The sequence below is a fragment of the Dermacentor silvarum genome, chromosome 7 (genome assembly GCF_013339745.2).
Source record: "Dermacentor silvarum isolate Dsil-2018 chromosome 7, BIME_Dsil_1.4, whole genome shotgun sequence".
Lineage (NCBI taxonomy): Eukaryota > Metazoa > Arthropoda > Arachnida > Ixodida > Ixodidae > Dermacentor > Dermacentor silvarum.
Window position 1 is genome coordinate 179,872,386 of NC_051160.1, and position 25,388 is coordinate 179,897,773.

General features: G+C 48.0%; 1 protein-coding gene across 2 annotated transcripts in view; it reads right to left on the reverse strand.

The window, feature by feature from the left end:
- LOC119458739 (dimethyladenosine transferase 2, mitochondrial-like) overlaps positions 1-25,388 on the reverse strand; it is a 307,446-nt gene that overhangs the window by 34,441 nt on the left and 247,617 nt on the right. For both annotated transcript variants that reach the window (XM_037720603.2, XM_049671408.1), the window contains exons 6-7: positions 20,689-20,781; positions 6,929-6,973 (exon numbers count right to left, since the gene is read on the reverse strand). In XM_037720603.2, coding sequence (XP_037576531.2) covers positions 6,929-6,973; positions 20,689-20,781 — 138 coding nt within the window. The remainder of the gene's footprint in view (positions 1-6,928; positions 6,974-20,688; positions 20,782-25,388) is intronic.

Consider the following 25,388-nt stretch of genomic DNA (forward strand, 5'->3'; position numbering starts at 1 on the left):
GTATTGGTGGCGATTGCAGGCGTCGCTTCAGTTCTTCAAATGCTTCGACTTGCGGCGTCCCCCACTTGAACTCGACGTCGGCCTTCGTAAAGTACGGCAGTGGCTCAGCGATTCGTGAAAAGTCCTTGACGAAGCGCCTGTAATAGGCGCACAGTCCAAGAAATCTACGCACTGCCTTCTTGTCGGCGGGCGGAGGAACGTTGGAGATGGCTGCAGTTTTCTGAGGGTCGGGGCACATTCCAGACTTGTTGATGACGTGGCCCAAGAACAAGAGCTCCTCATATGCGAAGCAGCACTTTTCTGGCTTTAACGTGAGTCTGGAGGTTTTAATTGCTTGAAGAACTGTTTCAAGGCGCCGCAGGTGTTCTTCGAAGCTTGAGGCAAACACAACGACGTCGTCCAAATAGACGAGGCAAGTCTGCCACTTCAAGCCTGCCAGTACTGTATCCATGATGCGTTGGAAAGTCACAGGTGCCGAGCAAAGACCAAACGGCATGACCTTGAACTCAAACAGTCCGTCTGGTGTTATGAACGCAGTCTTCTCCCGGTCCCTCTCGTCGACTTCAATTTGCCAGTAGCCGGTTTTGAGGTCCATCGACGAAAAATACTTTGCGTTGTAGAGTCGATCCAAGGCGTCATCAATCCGTGGGAGGGGGTATACGTCCTTCTTCGTGATCTTGTTGAGGCGACGATAATCGACGCAGAAACGTAGGGTTCCATCCTTCTTCTTCACTAACACCACGGGGGACCCCCACGGACTCTTGGACGGCTGGATGATGTCGTCGCGTAGCATTTCGTCGACTTGTTGCCTTATGGCTTCACGTTCGCGCGCTGAAACTCGGTACGGGCTCTGACGGAGTGGGCGGACATTTTCGTCGGTTATGATGCGGTGCTTGGCGACAGGGGTTTGTCGAACTTTTGAGGACGACGAGAAGCAGTCCTTGTATTGCAGGAGCAGAGCTTTTAGTTGTTCTTATGCCTGGGAAGGTTCTGAATGACGTCGAAAGTTGGTTCAGGTATTATAGTCGTCGTTGCAGGTGCACTGGAATCCGTGAAGGCGAAAGCACTGCAGGCTTGTACTATTTCGTTGATGTAGGCGACCGTGGTGCCTTTGTTAATGTGCTTGTATTCAGGGCTGAAGTTCGTGAGCATCACCCTTGCTTTCCCTGCACGTAGCTCAGCTATGCCTCTACCGACGCAAATTTCACGGTCGAGCAGTAGGTGATGATCGCCCTCGATGATGCCCTCCATGTCTGCAGGCACTTCGGTACCGACGGAAATCATTACACTGGAGTGAGGCGGAATGGTGACTTGTTCTTCAAGCACATTCAAGGCATGGTAACTTATGCTTGTATCCGGTGGTATGGCGTTGTGCATTGAAAGCGTTATCGACTTGGATCTTAAGTCGATGACTGCACCGTATTGGTTTAGAAAGTCCATGCCTAAGATGACATCCCTGGAGCAGTGCTGCAGGATAACGAAGCTCGCCGGGTAAGTGCGGTTGTTTACCGTGACTCGGGCTGTGCAGATTCCAGCCGGCGTTATTAGGTGGCCTCCCGCTGTCCGGATATCGGGTCCTTGCCAGGCCGTCGTCACCTTCTTTAACTTGGCGGCGAACGCGCCACTGAAGACGGAATAGTCGGCGCCAGTGTCGACGAGAGCGGTGACGTTATGACCATCGATGAGCACGTCTAAGTCGGTAGACCGTCGTCTAGCATTACGGTTAAGTCGTGGCGTCGGATCCCGGCTGCGTCGGCTTGCTCCGCTGCTGCTACGTCGCGTCGGCCGGTCTTCTTGCGGCGGCGAAGTGCTGTCAAGGCTGTTGCTAGGCGGCGTGCTCATATCTCGTCGGGATGATTCGCGAATCGTCGGCGGCGGCGGTGGCGGAGGATCTTCGGCATTGCGTCGTACAGCAACCGCACCTCCATCGGTTGCTGCCTTTAGTTTCCCGGGTAAGGGCTGAGAGATCGGTCCCGGGTGGGACCAGTGTACTGACGGCGATACGGCGAGATGTAGCGGCCTGGTGATGGCGAGCGTGAGGGTCGTCGGGGTTGCCACTGGGCTCCGGCGAGGTAGTCGGCAATGTCGCGCGGTCATTCACCCCGCACTGGACGCGGCGGCGCGTTGACGGCGAACCTTCGTAGGCCCATCTCGCGGTATGGGCATCGGCGGTAGATATGACCAGCTTCGCCGCAGTGGTAGCAGAGCAGGCGGTGGTCGGGGGCGCGCCAAATGTCCGTCTTTCTCGGGTAGCTGGGCTGGACGACGGACGGGCGTGCTGGCGGCGGCGGTGGTGGACATCGGAACTGCGGCGTTACGGGGCACTGGCGCGAGCGCGGAGGGGGGCCTTGACGACGGGCGACGGCGGCGTAGGTCAGCGCTTCCGGTTCGGGTTGCGGCGATTCGGGAAGTCCAAGCGATTGCTGTATTTCCTCCCGCACGATATCGGCGATGGAAGCAACTTGAGGCTGCGACGACGGTAGCAACTTCTGCAGCTCTTTGCGTACTATCGCCCTGATGGTGTCTCGTAGGTTGTGGGAGAGTCCTTGGACTTCGGCGTAATGTGGCGTCGAACGGCGATTGTATTGCCGGTTGCGCATGTCCAGTGCTTTCTCGATTGTCGTAGCCTCCGAGAGAAAGTCTTGGACTGTCGTTGGTGGATTCCGCACCAGTCCGGCGAATAGCTCCTGCTTAACTCCCCGCATGAGCAAGCGAACTTTCTTGTCTTCTGGCATAGCGGGGTCGGCGTGCCGGAATAATCGAGTCATTTCTTCAGTCTACATACCGATGCTCTCATTCGGGAGCTGTACACGGTTTTCCAACAAGGCTGCAGCTCTTTCTTTACAGACGACGCTCGTGAAGGTGTCCAGGAATGCGGCTCGGAAGACGTCCCAAGTTGTTAGTGCACGCTCCCTATTCTCGAACCAGGTTCTGGCGCCGTCTTCAAGCGAGAAATAAACATGGCGCAGCTTGTCGTCGTTGCTCCATTTGTTGAACGTCGCGGTCCTCTCATATGTCTCCAGCCAGGTTTGAGGGTCTTCAGCCGATGATCCACGAAAGGTCGGTGGCTCCCGAGGTTGTTGCAGCAGGATGGGGGACGCTGGTGCTGCCATTCTGGTTGTTGACTTGGCCTTGATTGCAGTGGTCTTTTCGGGAAGAAGTCCGTACTCCGGCAGAAGTCCTTGCTGCCTACGGCTAGCTCGCTGTTCCTTGACGACAGTTGGTCTCGTCCTCCGGTTTCTGGCTTGGGTCGCGGCTTTGCGGGGCGTTCGGTGCATGAACGAACTAGCACCTCCACCAGATGTCACGTAGTAGTGACGGTAGAGAAAACAGTCGTAAAACTGTGTACGACGAAACTGGTTGTTTATTGGGCGAACCTGTGCCCACAAAAGCAAGGTACACTCAAAGCACAACGATAGCGGCGAACACAGTCGGCGATCGTCGAAAATCTGATCAGCGGCGAAGCGCGTCGGCTTTTATACCTGAGTCATCGAAGGTTCCAGATTAATCCCTGATGCCCGCGTGTCTTCCAGAAAGTTCTAGACAATTCGCGTCGGTCACACAATCAGATAACATAAGCGTCGGTGAAAACAGGCAACGAAAAGAAGCATCGATAACGTTCTAGAAACTTCCGATACAGGCGCGTCCTGCGCCGAGCGATAACGTTTAACATTTGTTAGCCGGTGGAAAGCAGCCACCGGTGAAAGATAAACATGTATACGTGTCAATATACAGGCGCAAGTTGGAATCAGCTAGCGCAAGACAGGGGTAATTGCAGTGGACATAAATATAGGCTGATGATGATGAAAGAAGCCCCTGTGGGAGGCGGTGCAAAGAGGTAGCCGCCGTGGCCACGGTTTATTTAGACCAGCCAGCCTAGGTGACACGGAATCTTGGGAACGTTGACACCACGGCCGTTCAGGTCGAGCGCGCTAGCGTGTTTTTTTTTTTCTCGTGAGCTCTCTTTTTCTCCACAGGCTATGGAGGCTAGCTATAGTCGCGCCGCTTCACCCCTCTTCCTCCGTCGGGGAAAAAGTGTAAAGCAGCAGTGCGAGAGGATTTTGAGACTCTTTGAGAGCAGCGCTAGTTTTGCTGTTGTAGCTCCCTTGAGAACATTGATGGTTATTTCCATAATTTTTTTTCTCTTCTTGTCTAATGCCTAGAAATATGTAAAATAAACCCAACTTAACCTTCCTTCCCCGAGCATCATCATCCATTCGGTAAGCTTCAACATCTCTGAACAGAGGCGCTGAATGTTTATGGACACCGACATGGTAGAGAGTTACCGAGCATTCCGGAGGATGCTTCCAATGTCATTGGAAATCCGATACTGCACCACAAGTATTTTTTCTATTCATCACTTCTGATACATAACCTGTCTCCCTTGAATACATAATATGCACAATTATAATCAGACATGAAATCGAGGGTTCGACGGAAGCCCGTCTGGTCGGGATGAAACATGAAGCAACAAAATGACAGACACCGACCAAAAGAAAAGCTAAAAAATTATAAAAACTGAATAAAAGACGTTTCGGCTTCGCTACGGAAGCCTTGTTCACAACGGGGTGAAGGAAAATCGTGGCAGCTTATTGCTTCACCCCATTGTGAACTAGGCTTCTGTAGCGAAGCCGAAACGTCTTTTATTCAATTTTTATTATTTTTTAGCTTTTCTTTTGGTCGGTGTCTGTCATTTTGTTGCTTCATATAATCAGACATATGTCGACATCTATTTCACATTTTAACAAATACAAAATGTTTGAGAAAGCTTTTTCTAGACTGTGTAGGTGAACTGTGCGACGTGTCGAGGATGGATCATGACTGTGCCTGACTGAAATCATACAATATTTGAGGCTCGACTGCAGAGATTCAACTGACTGAGGTTGATCTAGGGCCAGTCAATAATAATAGAGAAATTAAAACTCTTTCAAGGCGTTTACTTCTTGCGAGATGGGGATGTGCATATTGAATATTTAACCAACAAATTATAACATACCGTCCATTTCATGTGACGATATTCCGCAATGTTTCCTACATCAATCAACTTTCTGTTATACAATACTCTATTTTCTTCTCAATCAAATTGTGGTTCGCTCGATGGGCAACTACCAAAGCAGCAAATATCAATACGCTTCTATTGTTACAGAAGCGAGTCATTCGACTAATTTCCAAAGTTCCTTACTGCTCCCATACCCAACCATTGTTTCAAAATTTTCGTATTGTGAATGTGAAATAGCTACAGTATAGACCACTTATAACGTAACCGCTTATAGCGCCAGGACCGGACATAGTACGGTCTTTTCAGACTCCCGTTAATTTTCCCATAGCACTCCATGTATATGCATACCGCTTACAGTGCAGCCGCATGAGACGAAATACCGGTTATAATGCGGCTTCCATGGGAAAATAGTGCCGAAAAGGGCGGCAGCGAGCACGCTTTTCAACAAGATGCGTGCTGCTGGCCAGCGTATGCTTTATGCAATGCAATCAAACTCTCGTTAATTCGGACTTATTTGGCCGCACATCGGTTAATCCGGACTACTTTTGGAGCTCGGTGAGTGAGGACCGCCGCAAATGTGCGACGAAAAAGAGCAAGAACGGCGCTAGCGTCCAACCAAAACGAAGCGGCGGAGTCCGCATCGCCACAGCCATTAGGTGAAATCGTACGTGAAAATGACAGCAACGCCGAAACGCTTCGAGCCTATTTGTGTCTTTAAAGCCTGAATTCTTGCATTTACCGCTGCGTACAACACCGCGTTGGCCGCGGGCTTTCGTAACTGTGTAGTCGTCATCCACGATCGCGTCGATAGCGGCCGCGGTTTTCTCCGCAGCGGTTGCGGCGAACAGTAGTTTCGTTTTTACTTGGTACGCGCGTCGGCCGCGTGCCTAGAAAACTGTGTAGTCGCCATCGATGATCGCATAGATAGCGACCGCGGTTTCGACTGCAGTTGTTGCCGTGAATGGTAGTTAATTCGTCCAGACTCGGTGCGTGCGTCGGGCATGTGCCTTCAGCACCGCAAAGTCACCGTTTGTAATCGTGTCGATAGCGGTCAGGGTTTTTTCCGCAGCGGTTGTGGCAAACAGTTGTTTCGTTTTGACTCGGTACAAAGCTGTCGAGCTTGAAGAGCCCCGGCTGCATCGCGATTATGTTTTCGCCAGCTCACTGGCGAAAACGTAATTGCGATGTGCGCGCGATAGTACAAAGCGTCTCTACATGCTTGGTCTACATGTTTTGCATATGTGCAGTGCTTGAAAATCGTTGTTTTGGTTATAGTGCAGTACCACTTATCGTGCAGATATTCGCGACTCCGGCGATTTACGTGATAAGCGGTTTACGCTGTATATGATTTCCAACTCTCCCGCCTTTACAAGTCAATATTAAGTAAGAAAAATGACACTCTCACTGACATCGCTAAGCTCACAGAGAAAGTACCAAAATATAAAACACGCCATACTGAGCATGTTAGCACTTGCTGCACAAATTACGGTACACAAATGTTTCAGTTTAAGTTATCCCCACTTCTAAATGAACCATCTGAAAAATATGCAATTGATACCGAATTCATTTCCTGCAATGTTCTCTGTGAATTATACCTGTAAACATGTTCACTTCTTGTACTGGCCATCCTCTCTCAAAGAAGCTTGTACGTTTATTTTCGGTCCCCTTTTGTATGACTTGTGGTTTTGTTTCGTTTAGATTGCATGGGTATTTCACCTACCACGTGCTACATATACGTGCATTTTCTTTTTCTTGCTGTGTGCTCATCTGAAAGTATGCTGTCGTAGTAGCTAATATTCAAGTGCTGCCAAACCCTGGGGGCCCTGTCAAACTGCTGTATGTAGCAGCTTTTATGTGGCTGTTCCTTCCTTTTGATGAACATGACCATGTCTGCCTCCTCCCCTGACGAGCAACAAGAAAAAGCCTTACCTGACCTTTCACTCCACGGGGCGGCAGGAAATAATCACGGGATACCTGCATACAGTGTCAAAAAAAACAGAGGTTCACAGGGAGGCTTGAAGTGAACAACAGAACAAGAAATATTGCTGAAACCAATGGTATGCATAGCCTTGCTAATTTTTATCTCTTGAATTAAACAGCCTATCTACACACGACATTAAGGATGATGACATATTGCAAAATGACCTTGACAATGTAGCGAATGGTGTGACCTCTGGTCAATGGAACTTACCGTATTTCCCCCCTCAAAACGGCACTTTTTCCTGAAAAAAACCTATATAAGTGGGGTGCGGTGGTTAAGACGCAGCTGTTCGTTCGTGTTATATATCAGCGTTTGGACGAGCAAGTGAAGATGAGGAGAGCGAAGTGGCGCAACCAAGGACTCTGAGCTCGTGACCACGCAGCCTGCCTTGCAGCATTCTAAAATACAATAAAAGGCACTTTACAATACTGGCGACGAGTGAACGCGACGCCAGAAGCAAGTTTTCCTGGAAGACGATGTCTAAAGGCAAGATACCAGAATTTGTGCCCGGCACCAACTGGTCATTGTGGGTAGAGCGCCTGGAGTTCTACTATGAAGCCAACGACATCGTCGAATCTTCCAAGAAGCGAGCGGTTCTTCTCACGCTGTGCGGTGAGCAGACCTACGAGATACTCAGGGCCCTGGTTGCACTAAGGAAACCTTTGGAGGTGGATTTGGGGGACATCATCAAGTTACTGAGCCAGCACTTCGACCCACGGCCTTCCAAGTTACTGGGATGATATCGCTTCCAGAAACGAGACCAGCTGGCTTATGAATCGGTCACAAACTATGTGACAGCTCTGCAAACTTTGGCAATGCAGACTCCACGACGGTGGGTCCTGATACGTCGGGCGGAAGCGTGGAATTCCAGTCTCAATCAGGGAGTACAAGGCTTCCTTTGGAAGTTATGCTACCAGACAGATTGCTATGTGGGATCCACGATTCTCATCTTCAACAACGGTTGCTAGCTGACGCTTAAGAAAGCGTACGAGCTCATTTTGACTGCTGAATCAGCAAGAGATCAGCAGAGACAGATTCCAAGCACCAGCAACAGGCCGAAAATTTCAATGTACATTGTTCAATGTACAACTAAGGAAGTTGAGCCGAAGTCTGAAAAGGTTGAAGCAATAACGAGTGCGCCAGAACCAACAAACAAGTCCAATCTACAATTATTCTTAGGAATGATAAGTTTTTACAGCCGGTTCCTCTGAGACAGCGTCCATCGCCGAACCTCTTCGTCTATTGGATAAAGAAGCTAAGTGGAAATGGGAAGCCCCACACAAAGCCGCTATCAACGAACGCTGCACGAGTGTACGGTTTTTGCAAATTATGACGACTCTCGTCCACTGATTCTCAGCTGTGATGCTTTGCCTTATGGGTTAGGAGCAGTTCTTGCGCAGTTGGGCCGAAACGGACACGAAATACCAGCAGCGTTTGCGCCAAGAACACTCAGCAAATGTGAGAGAAACTACTCCCAACTTGACAGAGAAGGGCTTGTGTTTGCAGTCACGCATTTTCATCATCAGTGTATTGCCGGCGGGCATGTACAGTGTAGACCGCTTATAATGTAAGTCGCGGGAGTTGTAAAAATCCACGCTATAAGCGGTACCGCGTTATAACCAAAGCATGCTTTTTTCAGCTATTGCTGATGCCAAACGGGCAACCCACCTTTCAAACACAATTTATTCCAAATTTCACCCACACACACATGCAACACAATCGCAACACAGCATAGAAACCAAGTTCTCCTGACAAGTGCGGCATCAGCGGAAGAATGCTGTTATTTTCGTCTGGAGACTGGTCTCCACACGCACGTCCACACTCCCACTCCTGAAAAAAAGAAACGAAAAAACAAAACAAAAAAGGAGTGCGCTACCGTTCTACCCCGCACACCCTGATTGGACGCTGCTGTAGTGATGAAAACACACGCCCTCCTTCCTCGAAAGTCTCCCGCCCTTCTCCTCCTTTTTGTTTCGGTTTTCGCTGCTGGTTTCCACGCGTGCGCCCACGCTTCTACTCCCCCCCCCCAGAAAAAAAAAACAAGGAAAAAAAATGCTGTATGCTGTATGTGCGAGTGAAATCGCGCAAGGGACGCGTGCTTTCATGGAGAACGAACGCGGCGACTCTTGTCGTGCGGAAGGCCGTAGGGGGATGGGAGGCGACGTTTAGCTGCGGCACTCAATGCGTATTTTGCGACCGGACGCAAGGGGAACTGGCGACTCAATCTCCCACACGAAAGGAGGAAAGTGCGAAGGTAGCACGGGAGGGAGGGGCGCGGCTTTTACTCTGCAAGCCCCTGCATACTTGTACTTTGCGCGGCTGAGAGCTGTCGCGCACACCGTATCTTGAAAGCGATCTCTACACGGCTCTGACCTTTGTATGCGCTGTGCTTTCGCCACTCAGTTTCCATTGAAGCAATAGACCACACGAACCTTCTGTCACTGTTCCTGCCGCGCTTGCCCACGCCAGCATTTTGACAGGTCTTGCCTGCAGTCATCGAGTGTGATCTATTGATGTTTGCATGTGCGCGCTGACACCATGCTTGTCAATTCAGTTAGTAAGAGGATGTGTCCAAGTTTATGCAGGCGATAAACGTACTATCCTTACTCCCTGTACTCTACTCAGGGGCGGCGCCAGAGGGGGGCAGCTGCCCCCCCCCCCGAATTTTTGCCTGCCCCCCCAAGAGCGCTGAAAACCTGACTCAAGGTAGGCAGTATAAAACAAAATGTCACTTTTGATGTCTTACAACTTGGAGGCAGATGCATGAGAGCAGCGCTGCTTACAAAGGTCGGCCTTGTTTAGCATAACAATTTATTATACAAAATTTCTGGTCACAAGTAATTACCCTCTTGCTTGGGATAGAATGGACGCTTGAAATACAGCGCGAACTGCCGCAATAAGATAAACATGGTTCCAACGATTCTAAATAGGTTTAAAAATAGGCTACCCTTCTTCGTTGTTCGGTCTGCTTGCGTGAACTGACAAGTTCGCGTCTGGGATGCAATATGCTCTTTTTCAGGTGCCTTCCGCTCACAGGCCTCTTCGGCAGAGAATAAGCTTCGCCCTGCTGAGGTCGCATAACCGCGAGTGCTGTGTAACCGAAGGCAGCGCACGTATACCACACGGGATACACGTGTCGTCTTCTTTACGCGGCCGCCTAAGCGGCAGAACACAAGCACAGCAAACAGTGTTGGCTCGAAACCATAGATGTTCAAATATGGAGACAGTTTCAATACCTTTTGATGCGAACTCCGCTCGGCTACTGGGCAGAGTTGAACCTTGACCACGCGGAGATCCCACTCACATTGCTGAAATGCATAAATTAGCGTTCCACGAACTGCACAAGCTAGGTGTCTTCGCCTTGACGATACCGGAATCGTCATCTTGCGAGCGCACGTTTTGGTGTCTTCGAAGATCAAAGACTTATCTTCGCAGCAAGATGACGAATAACCGTCTGAGCAACCTCGACATGTTGATGCTGCACACAGTAATCGATGTATACGTCTGCACTAGTGTGCCGGTATAATGATACCCCATTGTATCTCTGCGGTGCTTTCGCGGGAAAATTGTGCGTTCACGGGCGTAGGACCCAAACGTATACCGGTATCAGAACACCTGCTTCCCCATCGAATAAATCCCGGCTATGTTTTGTCTTTTACTGTCACAGAGCAGGCACTAACATCTGTGGTTGTGCAGAAACCGTTGAGCACTTTATCTGTCCCCATCATCGCTTTGAAAGACACTCCATAGGGTGCTGAGGTGACGTCTCTGCCCTAGCTAGTGTAGTGAACCGCGCTAATATTTGCGTTTGTGAAACCTGCTGTAGTGTATGGTCAAAATTGACACTGACTGACATCCCTACTGCGTCCGAAGAGAGGAGTTCTCTCCTCTCTTCTATTTGCTTTTGTTATTTCCCGTATATCTCCTTGTTATTATTTTCTTAATTCTGGCGTTCAATATCACCAGCCGGCGCCACAAGGGTGTTTAAATATAGTTTTTTTTTTTGTAATTTAGCACGTCTTTACCAAAGTTGGAATTGATATGCACATTGCTTAGTGGTGTTCTCTTTCCTGCTGTGAAATTACTTTTTTGAAGCTACATTGTGATCAAGATAACTGATGTTATTTTGTTGCTGCTGACTACCTTTTTTTTTTTTTTTCATTACTTAATACTGTTTTTTATGTGTGTGCTGTATGATGTACTTACTATACAAATTTCCCTTTTCTTAGCAAGAGCACTGCTGTGTAAATGTGCAAATTTTTTATTTATATCTTACTGCGTTGCTGGAATAGCTTATTCAGACTGATGTATTCAGAACGCCTTCAGCCCATTCAAGCTGTTGTTAAATGATTTTAAACATGGAGCAATTCGTATCCGTATCATGACCCTGTTGTGCTTTCGGACGAGTGTGTTGAACATACCTAAATAAATGTTCGCTTTTTTTGTTCATCTGTTTTCATTCTTAAATGACGCAAAGAAAGCACGCCAAATAACTACCAAGTTCAGATATTTCAATCTAAAAAATATAAGAAAATAAGAAACACGTTCAGAAATAGTGGGAGAAATTGTAATGCACAGAAGCGTTGGGTTGAGCAATGATTGACATCTTTTGAACATGCGTAGCCTGGATATCTACAGTTAAACCTGGATATAACGAAATTGACAAATTCCTGAAAAACTTTGTTATAAAGAGCATTTCGTTATATGCAGGTTCGGCATCATAATTTGAAAAAGAAACGATTACCGTATGTACTATCGCTCAAGATTTACTCCCAATACACTAAAGTTGCGATGAACAAAAAAGTCCCAGTTTCACCCGAAAGGCAAAGCATCGATTGCGACAGCAAATTAGCAGACAGCTATACGAAGTAAGGATAGTACAGTCAAACCTCGTTAACACGTAACCGCTTAATGCGTAATTGCGGTTTAAACGTAGTCGCGAAGATTCTCCCACCCAGCCCCCATTGAACACCATGTATTGGCTGACCACTTAAGCCGTAGTCACTCATTGCCCACCAAACGGTTAGTGCCTACTATTTTTCTTGTTCTACACGCACAGACACAAAATCGGCAAAATCTCATGTGCGCAGACATTTGATTCTCAAGTTGCGACGCCCGGACGACAGTCGCCAGCGATAGTGAACTTACAAAATGGCCACTACGACGTATTTCCTGCTCGTACAGCTGTTGCCAATTGCCGCGCACAAAAGCATGGCCTTCGAGATAAGTTCCCAGTAACGCGGAGAAGCTGGCGGTAGGGGGTGTGAACTCGCTGCCACCATTGGAATAGTAACCGCGCAGAAGCGCATTTTATTGCGAAGCGCATTTGTGCTGTCACCGTGCACGTCGCTTTGAGGTTCAGTGTAAAGTCCAAACACAGCAACATCGTCGCCGCGTGCTGTACATTGTGTGTGCGAGTGAAAGCTTGCGGGGCTCAGCCGACTCAATCTCGCACGCGCGAGGGAGAAGGGGGGGGGGGGGGTGCGGAAGCGCACTTCCGCGCTAGGCACGGCGGGGGAGGTGCGAAAGGGAGGCGTTTACTACGGCGGTGGCTGCCGTATCTTGAAAGAGACCTGCAATGTGGAAAAAGTGCACGCCTGCGCGGGCTTATCTTCAAAGCGAACTGCAGACAAGGTTATTTCGAGGGGGTATCCCGCTGCCACTTCGTTTCGCAGAGGTCTCAAATACAAGTGCTTCTATGGAGTCACGGCGGGGAATACAAAATCTTCATTATATCCAGGAATTCGTTATATGGAGGTTCGTTATAAGCAGGTTTTACTGTCCAGCATCGTAGAGAAATTGCAATTGTGTGCAATCTGCCTTATAGCCACTATGAATGCATGCACTGATTCCCCTTCTTGCTGACATCGATGAAAGAACTTGAAGCTTTCAGAAATTTCATTCGGCACCGGGTCGTAGTAGCTGTTTAAGGTCTGCACCACTTCTTCGTAGGTCAGGGCGTTAGGCCTCTGTGGCGCTACTTTCCCGGTCAAAATTTCTATTGTCTTCGTTTCAAGCGCAGCTACCAGCAGAGCTCTCTTTTTAGCATCATCCTTCACATCATTCGCTTCAAAGTAAGCTTCAATCTTGACTAAGTACGCCTGCCACTTATCTTTTTCGTCTTCGAATTCCGGTAGCCTATGGGCCATGGCCGTGGTGGGTTCAGGTTCTGCCGGGCCGTCTGGTCTCCTGCAGCAGCAGAATCCTCGTCGCCACTGTTGCGTCCTACCGGCCCCAGGCCGGCAGCTACGAGATGAACCTCAGACCAGTATCGCAGGCACAAAAAGAACGCCGTTTATTTCCAGCTCGGAAATATATGTAACTAAGGGAGAGAAGCAGGAAGAAAGAGAGAGAGAACAGATGCATGCGCAGAGGCGTCATCCGGCCCAGACTTGTTATCTGCAGCAAGTTGAAACAGATGCTGTTCTGTATGTTGTATAGTCAAACCTCGTTAATACATAGTCGGCCAGGAACGACGCTTAGGTACGCACTAAACGATGTGCGAGTTAACCGCCAATGCCAGTTTAGCGGCTACTTCAGAAGGAAGTAGCCACCTGTTGGGCTAGTTGGTCTAACAGAGTTACTTTCAGATATAGCGCAAAAAAGTACACATACACACACGAAGACAGATGAAGCGCTCGTCTCCGTCTGTCGTGGCTTCGTGTGTGTGTGTGTGTGTACTTTTTTGTGCTATATCTGAAAGTAACTACAGTGAAATCTCGATGATACGAATCGCACGGGGTCATGAAAAATATTCGTATTAGCCGAAATTCGTATCATCGAAACACAATTAAAACTAGCTAAATTAAAGAGTCGGATGTGAACTCACTCAGGCACGCGCACGTAAAAAGCATTTACAGTATAGATCACTTATAACGTAACTGTTTATAGCGCAGAACTGGCTACAACGCGGCCTTTTCCAAATCCCGTTTACCCTCCCATAGAACTCCATGTGTACGCAGACCGCTTACAGTGCAGCCGCGCGAGACGAAATGCCGGTTATAATGCGGCTTCCGCTGGAAAATCTCACCGACAAGGGCGGTAGCGAGCACGCTTCTCAACGAGGTGCGCCCACCGACGGGAGAGGAGATCAACGAAGGCGATGCGGACGAGGAGCATGAGACATGGAGCACGAGTCCAAGGGCGATAAAATCGTCACCGCGTGCCGTATGTACGAGTGAAAGCGCGCCTTCACGTACGGAGAGCGAGAGCGAACGCACAGCGGAGAGCAAACACGACTTCCGTCACGGCCGGGCGCGCCAGTCGAGCCCGGCCCTGCTTCCGTCGCGCGAAAGGCCGGGGGGGGGGGGGGGGGGGGGCGACGCTGTGCTGCGGGGCACCAAATGCGTATCTTGCAACCGAGCGCAAGGGCAACTGGCGACGCAATCTCCCACCGAAAGGAGCAAAGCGGGAAGGCAGCGCAGGAGGGAGGGAAGGAGGAGGGGCGGCGGCTTCTACTCTGCCAACAAATGTGTTCTTGTACTTTGCGCCTGTGCCGGCTGTCGGGGTTGTCGCGCGCACCGTATCTTGAAAGCGATCTCCACACGGCTCTGACGTTTGTATGCGCTGTGCTTACGCCGCTCAGTTTCCGTTGAAGCGATAGACCACACGAACCTTCGCTCGCTGCGGCAGTTGCGCGCAAAAGCAAGAAAAGCGCCACCGCGTCAAACTCTTCGCGCCCAGTCGCGGCCTCCGGGCTGTCCGGCACCGCATCCGCGCCTCCGCGCCAAAAGAGAAAGGGAGAAAGCGCTTGACTGCGCTCTGTTCTTTTTCGCGGCCGTCGGTGGGGCGGCGTTTATTCATATCAACCGACGTGGGTCGAAAATCGATTCGTAACAACCGTTCTCTAGCACGTTGCAAAGTAATGGGGCTCAGCCAGGAGCACAGAAAAATTCGTATCATCCAGAAATTCGTATTAGCTGTGATCGTATCATCGAGATTCCACTGTAGCAGCTACTTACCGGCCGGAAAAGAACTACATCGCGATGCTCTGAAACACACGCCCTTAGACAGGCTTTATTTGCGGGTAGGCAGCAAGAAATCGGTAATCTTCACTTGCCGCCACAACTGTATCTCGAACTCCATAAGGCCGCGAGCCAGTTGGTCCATGAGGCCCCGCTTACTAACTAAATTAACAAGCATCATGTAACGCGCACACAGGTAAACATGAACATGTCTCACTCGATGACCGCGGAAATTCGCTCTCAAATCGCTGGAGTGAGGAGGCGCAGCAGCAGCAGCAAGCGTGCCGTCAACGCGAACTAGACGTCGAAAGCACAGCGCACACGAAGCTACCGGCACCAGTTGTACTTTGTCGGCAGATCACTTTGAAAATGAGGCCCGCGCGGGCGCGCACTTTTTCCATGTCGCAGATCGCTTTCAAGATACGGCGGCCACTGCCAAATTAAATTCCTCCCTTTCTCGCCTCCGCCGCCGTGCCTCGTGCACAACAGAAGCACACTTCTGCCCTGCCTTTCTCCCTCGCGCGCACGAGATTCTTGATTCTATGACTCGCACACACTGCGTATGGCACGCGGCGACGACGTTGCCGTGTTTAGACTTTATACGAAACCTCAAAGCGACGTCCACGGTGACGGCAAAAATGCGCTTCGCAATTAGATGTTCCTCTGCGTGGTTACTGATTGAATTCGTTTCGACGATGGATGGATGGATGGATGGATGGATGGATGGATGGATGGATGGATGGATGCTATGATCGTCCCCTTTGAAACAGGGTGGTGGGTTGCGCCACCAAGCTCGTGTTATTGTTTTGCCTAATGTCCTACCTTTATTTTTGAGAAACACACAAATACAAAGAATTCCAGGCATCAACCTTTTTGAACCATTACTGCGAACTCTGTTTCTGTACGTCTCTGTTGTTTGTGGTCTCCCTACTTTTCTGCCACCAAACCTCCAACCGCCTCTTACTAATCTCGACAGTGGACATGTTTACTTTGCCCGTGCTATCTGTGAACCCAAGGACTTCAAGGTGGTCAGAGGAGCCTAGACTTGCAGCTGAGTAGATTTCTTCACATTACAATAAAACATGTTCCACCTTTATCACAGCAAGCACATGCGGCTTCGTCCTTGGTGTACTTCGCTTTAAAACTGCGCGTTCTAAGGCATTCTGATCTCGCTGCGAATAGTAAGAAGCTTCCCTTTCACTTTTCGCTTTATTTCCTTAAAGACCCCTCTTCGGGGTATTACATAAGGGGTGGGTTACAAAAATATAAGATACAAAGAGTATAAAATGTTACAAGGCATAATGCGAGGCAATTTCTTCTATGAAGGCAGATGAGCAGGGTATAGAAACGATGTTGTGCGCAAGGCCGTTCCAGTCTTTGGCTGTTCGAGGAAAAAAAGAAGATGCAAAAGTGATAGTATGCGCACGTGGACGAGCTACGTTTAAGGAATGTCCTATGCGATGGGATATGCGTGACGGTGGCAAGATATATGGTGCACGATTGAGTACGCTGTGGTAGAATTTGTGAAATAATGATAAGCTGACAATTAAACGGCGGTGGGAAAGGGTTTGTATGCCCGATTCCGCTTTTAACGAAGTTACACTGACATCGTATGAAAAGGCGGAGTGAATGAACCGGATGGCCTGATTCTGAAATGCCTCAAGGGCGGTAATGAGGAAAGTCTGGCGAGGGCTCCAAATGGCTGATGCATATTGTCACGGTACAACGCCGAGAGAGGACAGGGAGACGTTCTTCAAGAACAGCAGGACGACCTGTTTAAGCAAAACGGAACAGAGACACGTCTTCTTCGTCGTTAGCCGAAATCCCACTGACCCACTAGACGGAGTCCGTTAATGTTCCCATCGTCGTTGTCGTCTACCTAGAGCACACGCGTCAATATTCTAGTTTGGGTTGTATTAGTGTCATACAAGCTAATAGTTTCACATACTGCGGCGCGTTTTTTAAGTGACATTGTAGGAACCCAAGTGATTTGTTAGCTGAAGAGATAATGTTATTCACATGCAGACACCAGTCCAGATCATTTGAGACGGTAACACCCAGGTACTTATAATTGTTTACACACTCAATTTGTTCGTTAGTGATTTGGTATTGAAATACCAAGGGGTTCCTTTGAGTTTTCATAAATTGTTTCTTTCCTGATTTCGTTTGAGGTAGTTAGTCATAGCAGGTTTCTCTTCCATTGCTGCCAACCATAACCTTGTCTCAGCCTCTCTCACTTTGCGTTTGACGTTCTTTGTTGCCATGTTGCTGGCCATACTGGTCGCATATTTGCTGGTAAACTTCCTGGTTCCTTTCCTCCACTGTGAGTCAATGTTTTGCCTGTACAAATACCTGAACACTCTTGCACCCTATCTACTTTCTTCCATTTTCCTCAGTCGTTCTTCAAAATCAATTTTACTCTGAGCCTCCCTTACTTCAAAATTTGTCCAGCCCATATCACCCTGCACAGCTTCATTAGTAGTCTTCCCGTGGGCACCCAACGCGAGGCGCCCCACTGACCTTTGGTTGCCATCGAGTCCTGATTGTACTCCTGATTTCCAGCAAACAACTGCATTTCCAAATGTAAGCCCTGGAACCATTACACCTTTCCAAATACCCCGGAGCACCTCGTACCTATTGTATCCCCATAGCGCTGTGTGCTTCATTAAGGCCGCATTTCTCTTCCCATTTGCTATTATTGTTTTTTCCTGTGTCTCTAGATATCTACCGCCTTCGTTTATCCATATACCTAAGTATTTGTATTCTTTTACCCGAGGTATTTCCTGGCCTTGTATCAACACTGTCTGTTCACTGTTTTCATTGAATAGCATAAAACCTGATTTTTTAACGCTAAATTTTAATCCTAACTTCTCACATTCTTCCCCACAGATATCAGCCAGACGCTGCATATCACTTTGCTTGTTAGCAAGCAACACAATGTTGTCTGCATAACGGTCGCCGACGGTGACAGCGAATTCGCACCCCCTACCGGCAGCTTCTCTGCGTTACCGGGAGCTAATCTTGAAGGCCATGCTTTTGTGCGCAACAATCAGCAACAGCTGTATGAGCAGGAAATACGTCATGGTGGCCATGTTTTAAGTTCACTATCGCTGGCGGTTTCGTCCGGGCGTCGCAACTCGAGAATCGAATGTCTGTGCACATGAGATTTTGCCGATTTTGTGCCAGTGCGTGTAGAACAAGAAAAATAGTACGCACTAACCGTTTGGTGGGCAATGAGTAACTATGGCTTAAGCGGTCAGCCATGCATCAATGGGGACTGAATGGGGGAATCATCGCGACTACGTTTAAGCCGCAATTACACATTCATCATCATCATCATCATCAGCCTATATTTATGTCCACTGCAGGACGAAGGCCTCTCCCTGCGATCTCCAATTACCCCTGTCTTGCGCTAGCGTATTCCAACTTGCGCCTGCGAATTTCCTAACCTCATCATCCCACCTGACTTTCTGCCGTCCTCGACTGCGCTTCCCTTCTCTTGGTATCCATTCTGTAACCCTAATGGTCCACCGGTTATCCATCCTACGTATTACATGGCCTGCCCAGCTCCATTTCTTCCGCTTAATGTCAACTAGAATATCGTCTACCCCCGTTTGTTCTCTGATCCACACCGCTCTCTTCCTGTCTCTTAACGTTACTCCTAAGATTTTTCGTTCCATTGCTCTTTGTGCGGTCCTTAACTTGTTCTCGAGCTTCTTTGTTAACCTCCAAGTTTCTGCCCCGTATGTTAGCACCGGTAGAATGCAATGATTGTACACTTTTCTTTTCAACGACAGTGGTAAGCTCCCAGTCAGGATTTGGCAATGCCTGCCGTATGCACTCCAACCCAATTTTATTCTTCTGTAAATTTCTTTCTCATGATCAGGGTCCCCTGTGAGTAATTGACCTAGATAAACATATTCCTTTACAGATTCTAGAGGCTGACGGGCGATCCTGAATTCTTGTTCCCTTGCCAGGCTATTGAACATTATTTTTGTCTTCTGCATATTCATCTTCAACCCAATTCTTGCACTTTCTCGATGAAGGTCCTCAATCATTTGTTGTAATTCCTCTCCATTGTTGCTCAATAGGACAATGTCATCTGCAAACCGAAGGTTGCTGAGATATTCGCCATCGATCCTCACTCCTAATCCTTCCCAGTCTAAGAGCTTGAATACTTCTTCTAAGCATGCAGTGAATAGCATTGGAGAGATTGTGTCTCCTTGCCTGACACCTTTCTTGATAGGTATCTTTCTACTTTTCTTGTGGAGAACCAAGGTAGCTGTGGAATCCTTGTAGATATTTGCCAAGATATTCACGTATGCCTCCTCCACTCCTTGATTACGCAATGCCTCTATGACTGCTGATATCTCTACTGAATCAAATGCCTTTTCATAATCTATGAAAGCCATATAGAGAGGTTGATTGTACTCCGCAGATTTCTCGATTACCTGATTGATGGCATGGATATGGTCCATCGTCCAACATATTAGTGAGGTTTCACTGTATGCATGACTGCAAAGAATGTATGCACTTTCACTTTGGCGAGTTCTTGAAGCCTGCTCCGCCGTGGGTCGGCCCGGTATTGTACTACCTTCGGGATCGGCCCACATTTATGCCCCCGGACACGTACGAAAAATGCCGACCAACTAGAAGCTGACAGCTTCGCTGTAATAAACAGTTTCTGCCAACTTGGGGCAGCACTGTTCTCATGCCCCTCTTCGGTGCCCCTCCTTTCGCGGCCTGAGCACATGCATGCAGCGGGGCACTAGAGGTGAAGGCTGACCTGGCCCTGTGGCTGGCCGGCACTCCTGTGAGACTCCTACAATAAGCTGTTTTTTACATGAGTGCTTCCACTCAGCAGGGCGAGGCAGTTTGTGGCAGGGCACACGTCTGGATCGTGCCACCGTCGTCGTTTATCAGACATTTGGTGTTGAGGCACATGACAGTCGAGCTATTAGTGCCACCTATTTAGACAATCGTCATATGTTACAGTATCTTTCAACTGTGGCATGCATCAACAAGCATCTTTTAAACATACGTAAAGTTCAGTGGGGCAGTGACGGGGGGGGGGGGGGGGTGTAACACCCCCTGAGGCTGAGTTAACCCCCCTTTTTTTAGATTGCAACTAAGATGTAAGAGGCGCAATCGTCTGCACACTCGCAAACTTGCGCAAAAAGCACATTTTTTGACAATTTCCAGTGAAGAAATTGAAATTAGTGCTGTTTAGATGGTATTGGCAAACTAAGGCAAACTGTCAACACCCCCCTGGCAGAGATCCTGGGTACGCTACTGGTCAAGTTAGACTATGGTTAGCTGTATGCAACAAGTCACATACACGATGTGACAATTGAGGTTGGGGCGAAGAAAGTTTCTCTTAAAACTTTGTTGAACGAAAAATCCACAAGCATGCAAAACGCTGTCTGAAGCAAAATGCCAACGTTCCCTTTTGTGATAACCTTCTCTCTTAACGGTACTTTTCCCGTCACGCCAACTTTCTCGCCCAATGTCACTTTAAATGAGATGCAATAAATTATTGCTGGCATTCGTTCCCTCGAGATGAGCTGGCATCCGTCACTCTGCCAGTCATCAGGACAGATATACCTGATGGGCATCTTTCAACTGTTTTGTTACTGCAAGCCAAGTCAACGGGGATGCACACGATCTTGTGCACACAGTATAAGACGAGCCACATTTCATCCACTAACACCCGAAAAATACACACAGCGCAGAGCGCAGCTTACCTGGCCAAGTACATCCACATGAAAGAAGAGCTGGTAGAGGATGCTCACATCCCGATAGTGCCGGAAGTTGCTGCCTCGGGCTGCCGTGATGTGCTGCATGATGACACACACACGCATCAGCACTTTTGTGTTGGATATTCAAGGCACAGTTTTGCTCACAATCCAGCAAACCACAAATACCCACTGGACGTACCACAAAAGACCAAACATCCCAGACATATTATGATGTCTAGTTCACGTGTATAAAATGCTCCACTAGTACATGGCAGTCAAGGGTCATCCAAAGGATGTCGAATGTCTGTGATTTGAACATCTCGTGCATATCCAAAGTTTTCGCGCATTTCCTTTCATTTAATTACCTTAAGGACCTCTCTAGGGGGTGTTATATAAGGGTTGGATATAAAAAAAATTTTTTTGAACAAAGATAACCACATGTTAATTCCACGACAGGTAGTCCGTTACCTTTTGCAGTGATGCAACTGCGAACTTCTGATTTGGAGCAATTTTTGGAGCATAAGAAAATTTCATTTTAGAGCACTTTGGAGCAGGCAATTTGGCAATTGGGAGCAGCTGACTTTTCACATCCTGAAGTATTTCGAAAAAGCGAGTTGCAATTTACATTCAAAGACGTGAGTAATTCGTATGTTCTTACTAGAAGCTTGGTAAACATTTCCATCCATTGCAGATCTCGTGGAGAAAAAAATGCTCTTCTGTGCATGCGACACACACACAAATTGATATCGTTTCATATATTGCTAGTTTTCCCAGGTGTCATTCGGTATATCCAGAAACAGAAATGATGGACACATGGCGGCATGCAGTTATTACAATCACATGTCATGCTGCGCTTCAAACAAGCTACAGTAGAACCCCGCTGTTACGTTCCCGGGTGCTATAAAAGCTGTCGTATGAAATTTGCGCTGACTGTGCTAATTCAGGTTGGTGATCAAGCGCTGGTCAACAATAAACACAACTCACTCACAAAATATACTTCTAACTTATCTAAAAGGACCTACTGAGGGCCTCATTGGTGCTTTCAGTGTCACTGTCGTACCAGCACGCTTCCGTGTTTCTGGCCCGCCATGTTCCTTTTGAGATGCCTTTAGTGAAACAGGAATGTGAGGACCGCACCAAGAGAGCATCTCTGTGTCAGTTTTTTTCATTCATGCACAACCAACAATAAACCCTGTTCATTTTATAACATTCGAAAAAAAAAACTACATAGGGGGTGCATCATCTAGGAAAAAGCTCGATACTGAAAGGGTTAAGGAAGTGAAAACTTGACAGAAGACAAATGGTATGCAGTTCTTTATTCCATAACGTCATAAAATGTGTACCAGTGGTACTCACATGCACAGCCGTAACAAAATATAAAACTGAATGGAAGGTGCCTGAACAATTGATTCACAGAGATATAAGACAGAAGGAATCCATGGGCGCGATCGTGTACGCGTTCCAAATTGGAACGGAGGCGTTCCGTTCCACCGAGCCGCACATGATTGGTCAATTTCAACCGCGACGTTCAAATTGACCAATCGTGTGCGGCTCGATGAAACGGAACGCCTCCGTTCCATTTTGGAATGCGTACAAGATCGCGCCCCTGGTGTATGGTTGAGCATGTGATTGTGAGGAATTCCCTTGAGAAGCACAGATACGTAGCAAAAGCTGGAATGAGCACGCCCGTTACTAAAAAGGGGTGCATCTTCTAATTCTTTGTATGCAAAACAGATGAGATTTCTCGAGGTGTGTATCACAGGCAACTATTCTCCTTTCTGTTTTTGGATCGACGCTGCTCCACATTCACATACAGGGTGTCCCAGCCATCATGCAGCACGATTAAAAAAAAGAGGAACGGCGTTACGCAAAGCAAACCTAGAGCGTATTGTTTTCAGTACAGTGGAGTAGCCGCCAGTAATTTTTTCGTTACTGAGATTTAATTACCTAATTGTCATTAATTATCTAACTTGAGAAGTGCCGTCCTAATTATCACAGTGTCAATTAGAAAATTGTAGAGCAACATGGAAAACACCCGATACAGCTTTCTGTTGCTCAATACGTGCTACATAAATGTGTTTTTCCAAGTGTGAAAGGAGCCTGCGAATACAAGCAGAATTGCCACGCGTCAGGTCGCTCGAGGCACTTTGCGTGTATTCACGGGCTTCTTTCACGCTTGGAAAAACACTTTTATGTAGCACGTACTGAACAACAGAAAGCTGTATTGGAGTTTTTCATGTTGCTCTACAATTTTCTCATTCACTTTTTCTTGCACTACGTACAGTAGGACGAAACAGGGACTTAACGGACACTGAATATGAAGCGGACACGAAGTGACACACGGGAGCGCAAACTACCAACTACAAAAAAAAAAAAAAAAAATGAATGCACACCAACTAGCCCAATTCATAGCTCTTCTAAATTTTCTCATAGACACTTTCATAATTAGGATTGTACTTCTTGAGTTTGATAATTAATTGCAATTAGCTAATTAAACCTCAGTAACGAAAAAATTACTGGCGGCTACTCCACTGTACTGGAAACAATACACACGAGGTTTACTTCGCATAATGCCATTCCACTTTTTTTAAATCGTGCTGCGTGATAGCTGGGCCACTCTGTATACCTTATGATGATGTTTACAGTAAACAGAGTAAACAGTTGAGAGTAACGCTTCTTCTTTGTCCATTATTTTCTTCTGTGATGTTTGCACTTCCTTACCGTCACATTTCTAGTTTATTCTCAGACTGACCAAAATTACACTCATTCACTCGTACTTGTACCCACTGAAAGCAGACGACAATAACATTATTGTCGTCATGTAGTGCGAGGATAATGACATGTAGTGTCATTATCCTCGCACAGTGGTGACCCGAGAATCGCACTTTCAGTCGAGCAAAATGGCTAACTGGGAGGAAGAACATGGCAGCAGCAGTGTAGCTCATCACTTCCAGCTGAGAGTGTGGCGGTTCAGGAAACTACCGTCGAAGTTCTTCACAGACAATGTCGGAGATCGAGGCCATTTAAGGCAGCGACGCAGGGGTCATTTTGTGCAGTTCTTCGCATACAATTAGCCTGATGGTCTCTCAGAGGTTGTCAGGGGCTAGTGCTTGCACTTAAGACTTCCGCATGAGCACTTGGCAGTTACTAGGCACGAGGTATTTGAGAAAACTCTTCCTTATCACCATAGACACAAGCAGGCTATCTATCTATCTCATCCTATCTAGGCGTGCGGCTTCTTGTTGGTTGACCCCTTATCATTCATACTGCTCAGTTTGTTCATAGATGGAAGCGCACAGGTTGACGCAGGGAATGAAACACCCCACAGCCCTCGTGGCCCTGGCCGCACACCACAGCGACTTGCCACCTTTCTGAACGCAGCGAAGTCTTTCGTCTAGAAGGACCACCTGTTGGGCTAGTTGCTTATAGCGCAAATAAGTACACTTTCGTTTACAAGGTGCGGACAGAACTGATGTGTTCTGGCGGCGACGTGGCATCTGTGGCGAAAAGAAAAAAGCACAGTCAGCGGTCAGATGTCGTCAGAACCCCTGATTTTCTCCGGCGGCTGCAAGTCATCGTGAGTGATGACCGAGGGAAGTCAACGTGGGCTATTGCAAAGGAGCTCCAAGTCGCAGAGTCGACTGTCAGGCTCACTGTGCCCGAGGACTTGAGGTACCATTCCTATGTGATGAGGAGGGGGCAATTCATGTCCGACAAAACTCGGGAGAATCTTCTGCTTCAGTCCAAGCGCTTGCTAAGCAAGCTGAAGAGACCTGAGGAGCCTGGAATGCTCTGTGTTTTTTTCAGATGAAAACGACTTTGACCAAGACTAAAAAGTTAACCACCATAACGACAGGTGGCTTTCCGCAAGCGCTGATGAGATGCCTACAGTGATGCACACAAAATTTCCGTTGTCTGTAATGGTGTTAGCTGTCGCCAGCAACGAGGGTGACGTCATGCCACCGCACTTTTTTTCTGAAGGACTCCGCGTTAATGCTGCCGCGTATGTGGAGGTGCTTGCCACCATTGTAGAGCCCTGGATAGAGACTGTTTCGAAAGGAAGACCTTACGTCTTTCAGCCAGATTCGGCTCCCGCTCACACCGCCTGCGTCACCCAGGAGTGGCTGGCTGACAACTTCTACGACCACGTCACTTCCAACTTGTGGCCTCCTAGTTCTCTAGATTCAAATCCGCTCGACTACTATGTCTGGGGCATCGTTGAGAGAGAGGCCAACAAACAGCCACATAATACAAGACTCGCTGAAGGCCGCCATTGCTGACTCAATGGCCACCACCTAATTCACCACCACCTGATCCGTGCGTGCAGCTGTTTCCGAAGCTGAATTGAATCGGTTATTGCTGTGGATGGCGGATTCATTGAGTAATTGTGGAAATAAACTGTAAGAGAAGTGTTTCCCAAGGTTTGGAGAAAATATGTCTATTTTTGCTGGAGATATTCTTCTCTGCCTGAAGCAAACATTCGGTTCTCAAGTACCTCGTGCACCCAGTACATTGCCCACCGTCGTGGCCTCTGTCAAAAAATTCGGGAGTGTCTTGGACAGATTTCAGATCAGTCGGGCAAAAAGTTCTTGTTTCGCGACGTGCATAAAAAAATGAACTTTCATTTCCTCAATCGTGTCAGGGTTGGCGTGGCGAAAAAGACTGGTCATTTCTTCCCTGAAGATGGCGACATTCCCATAGGGCAG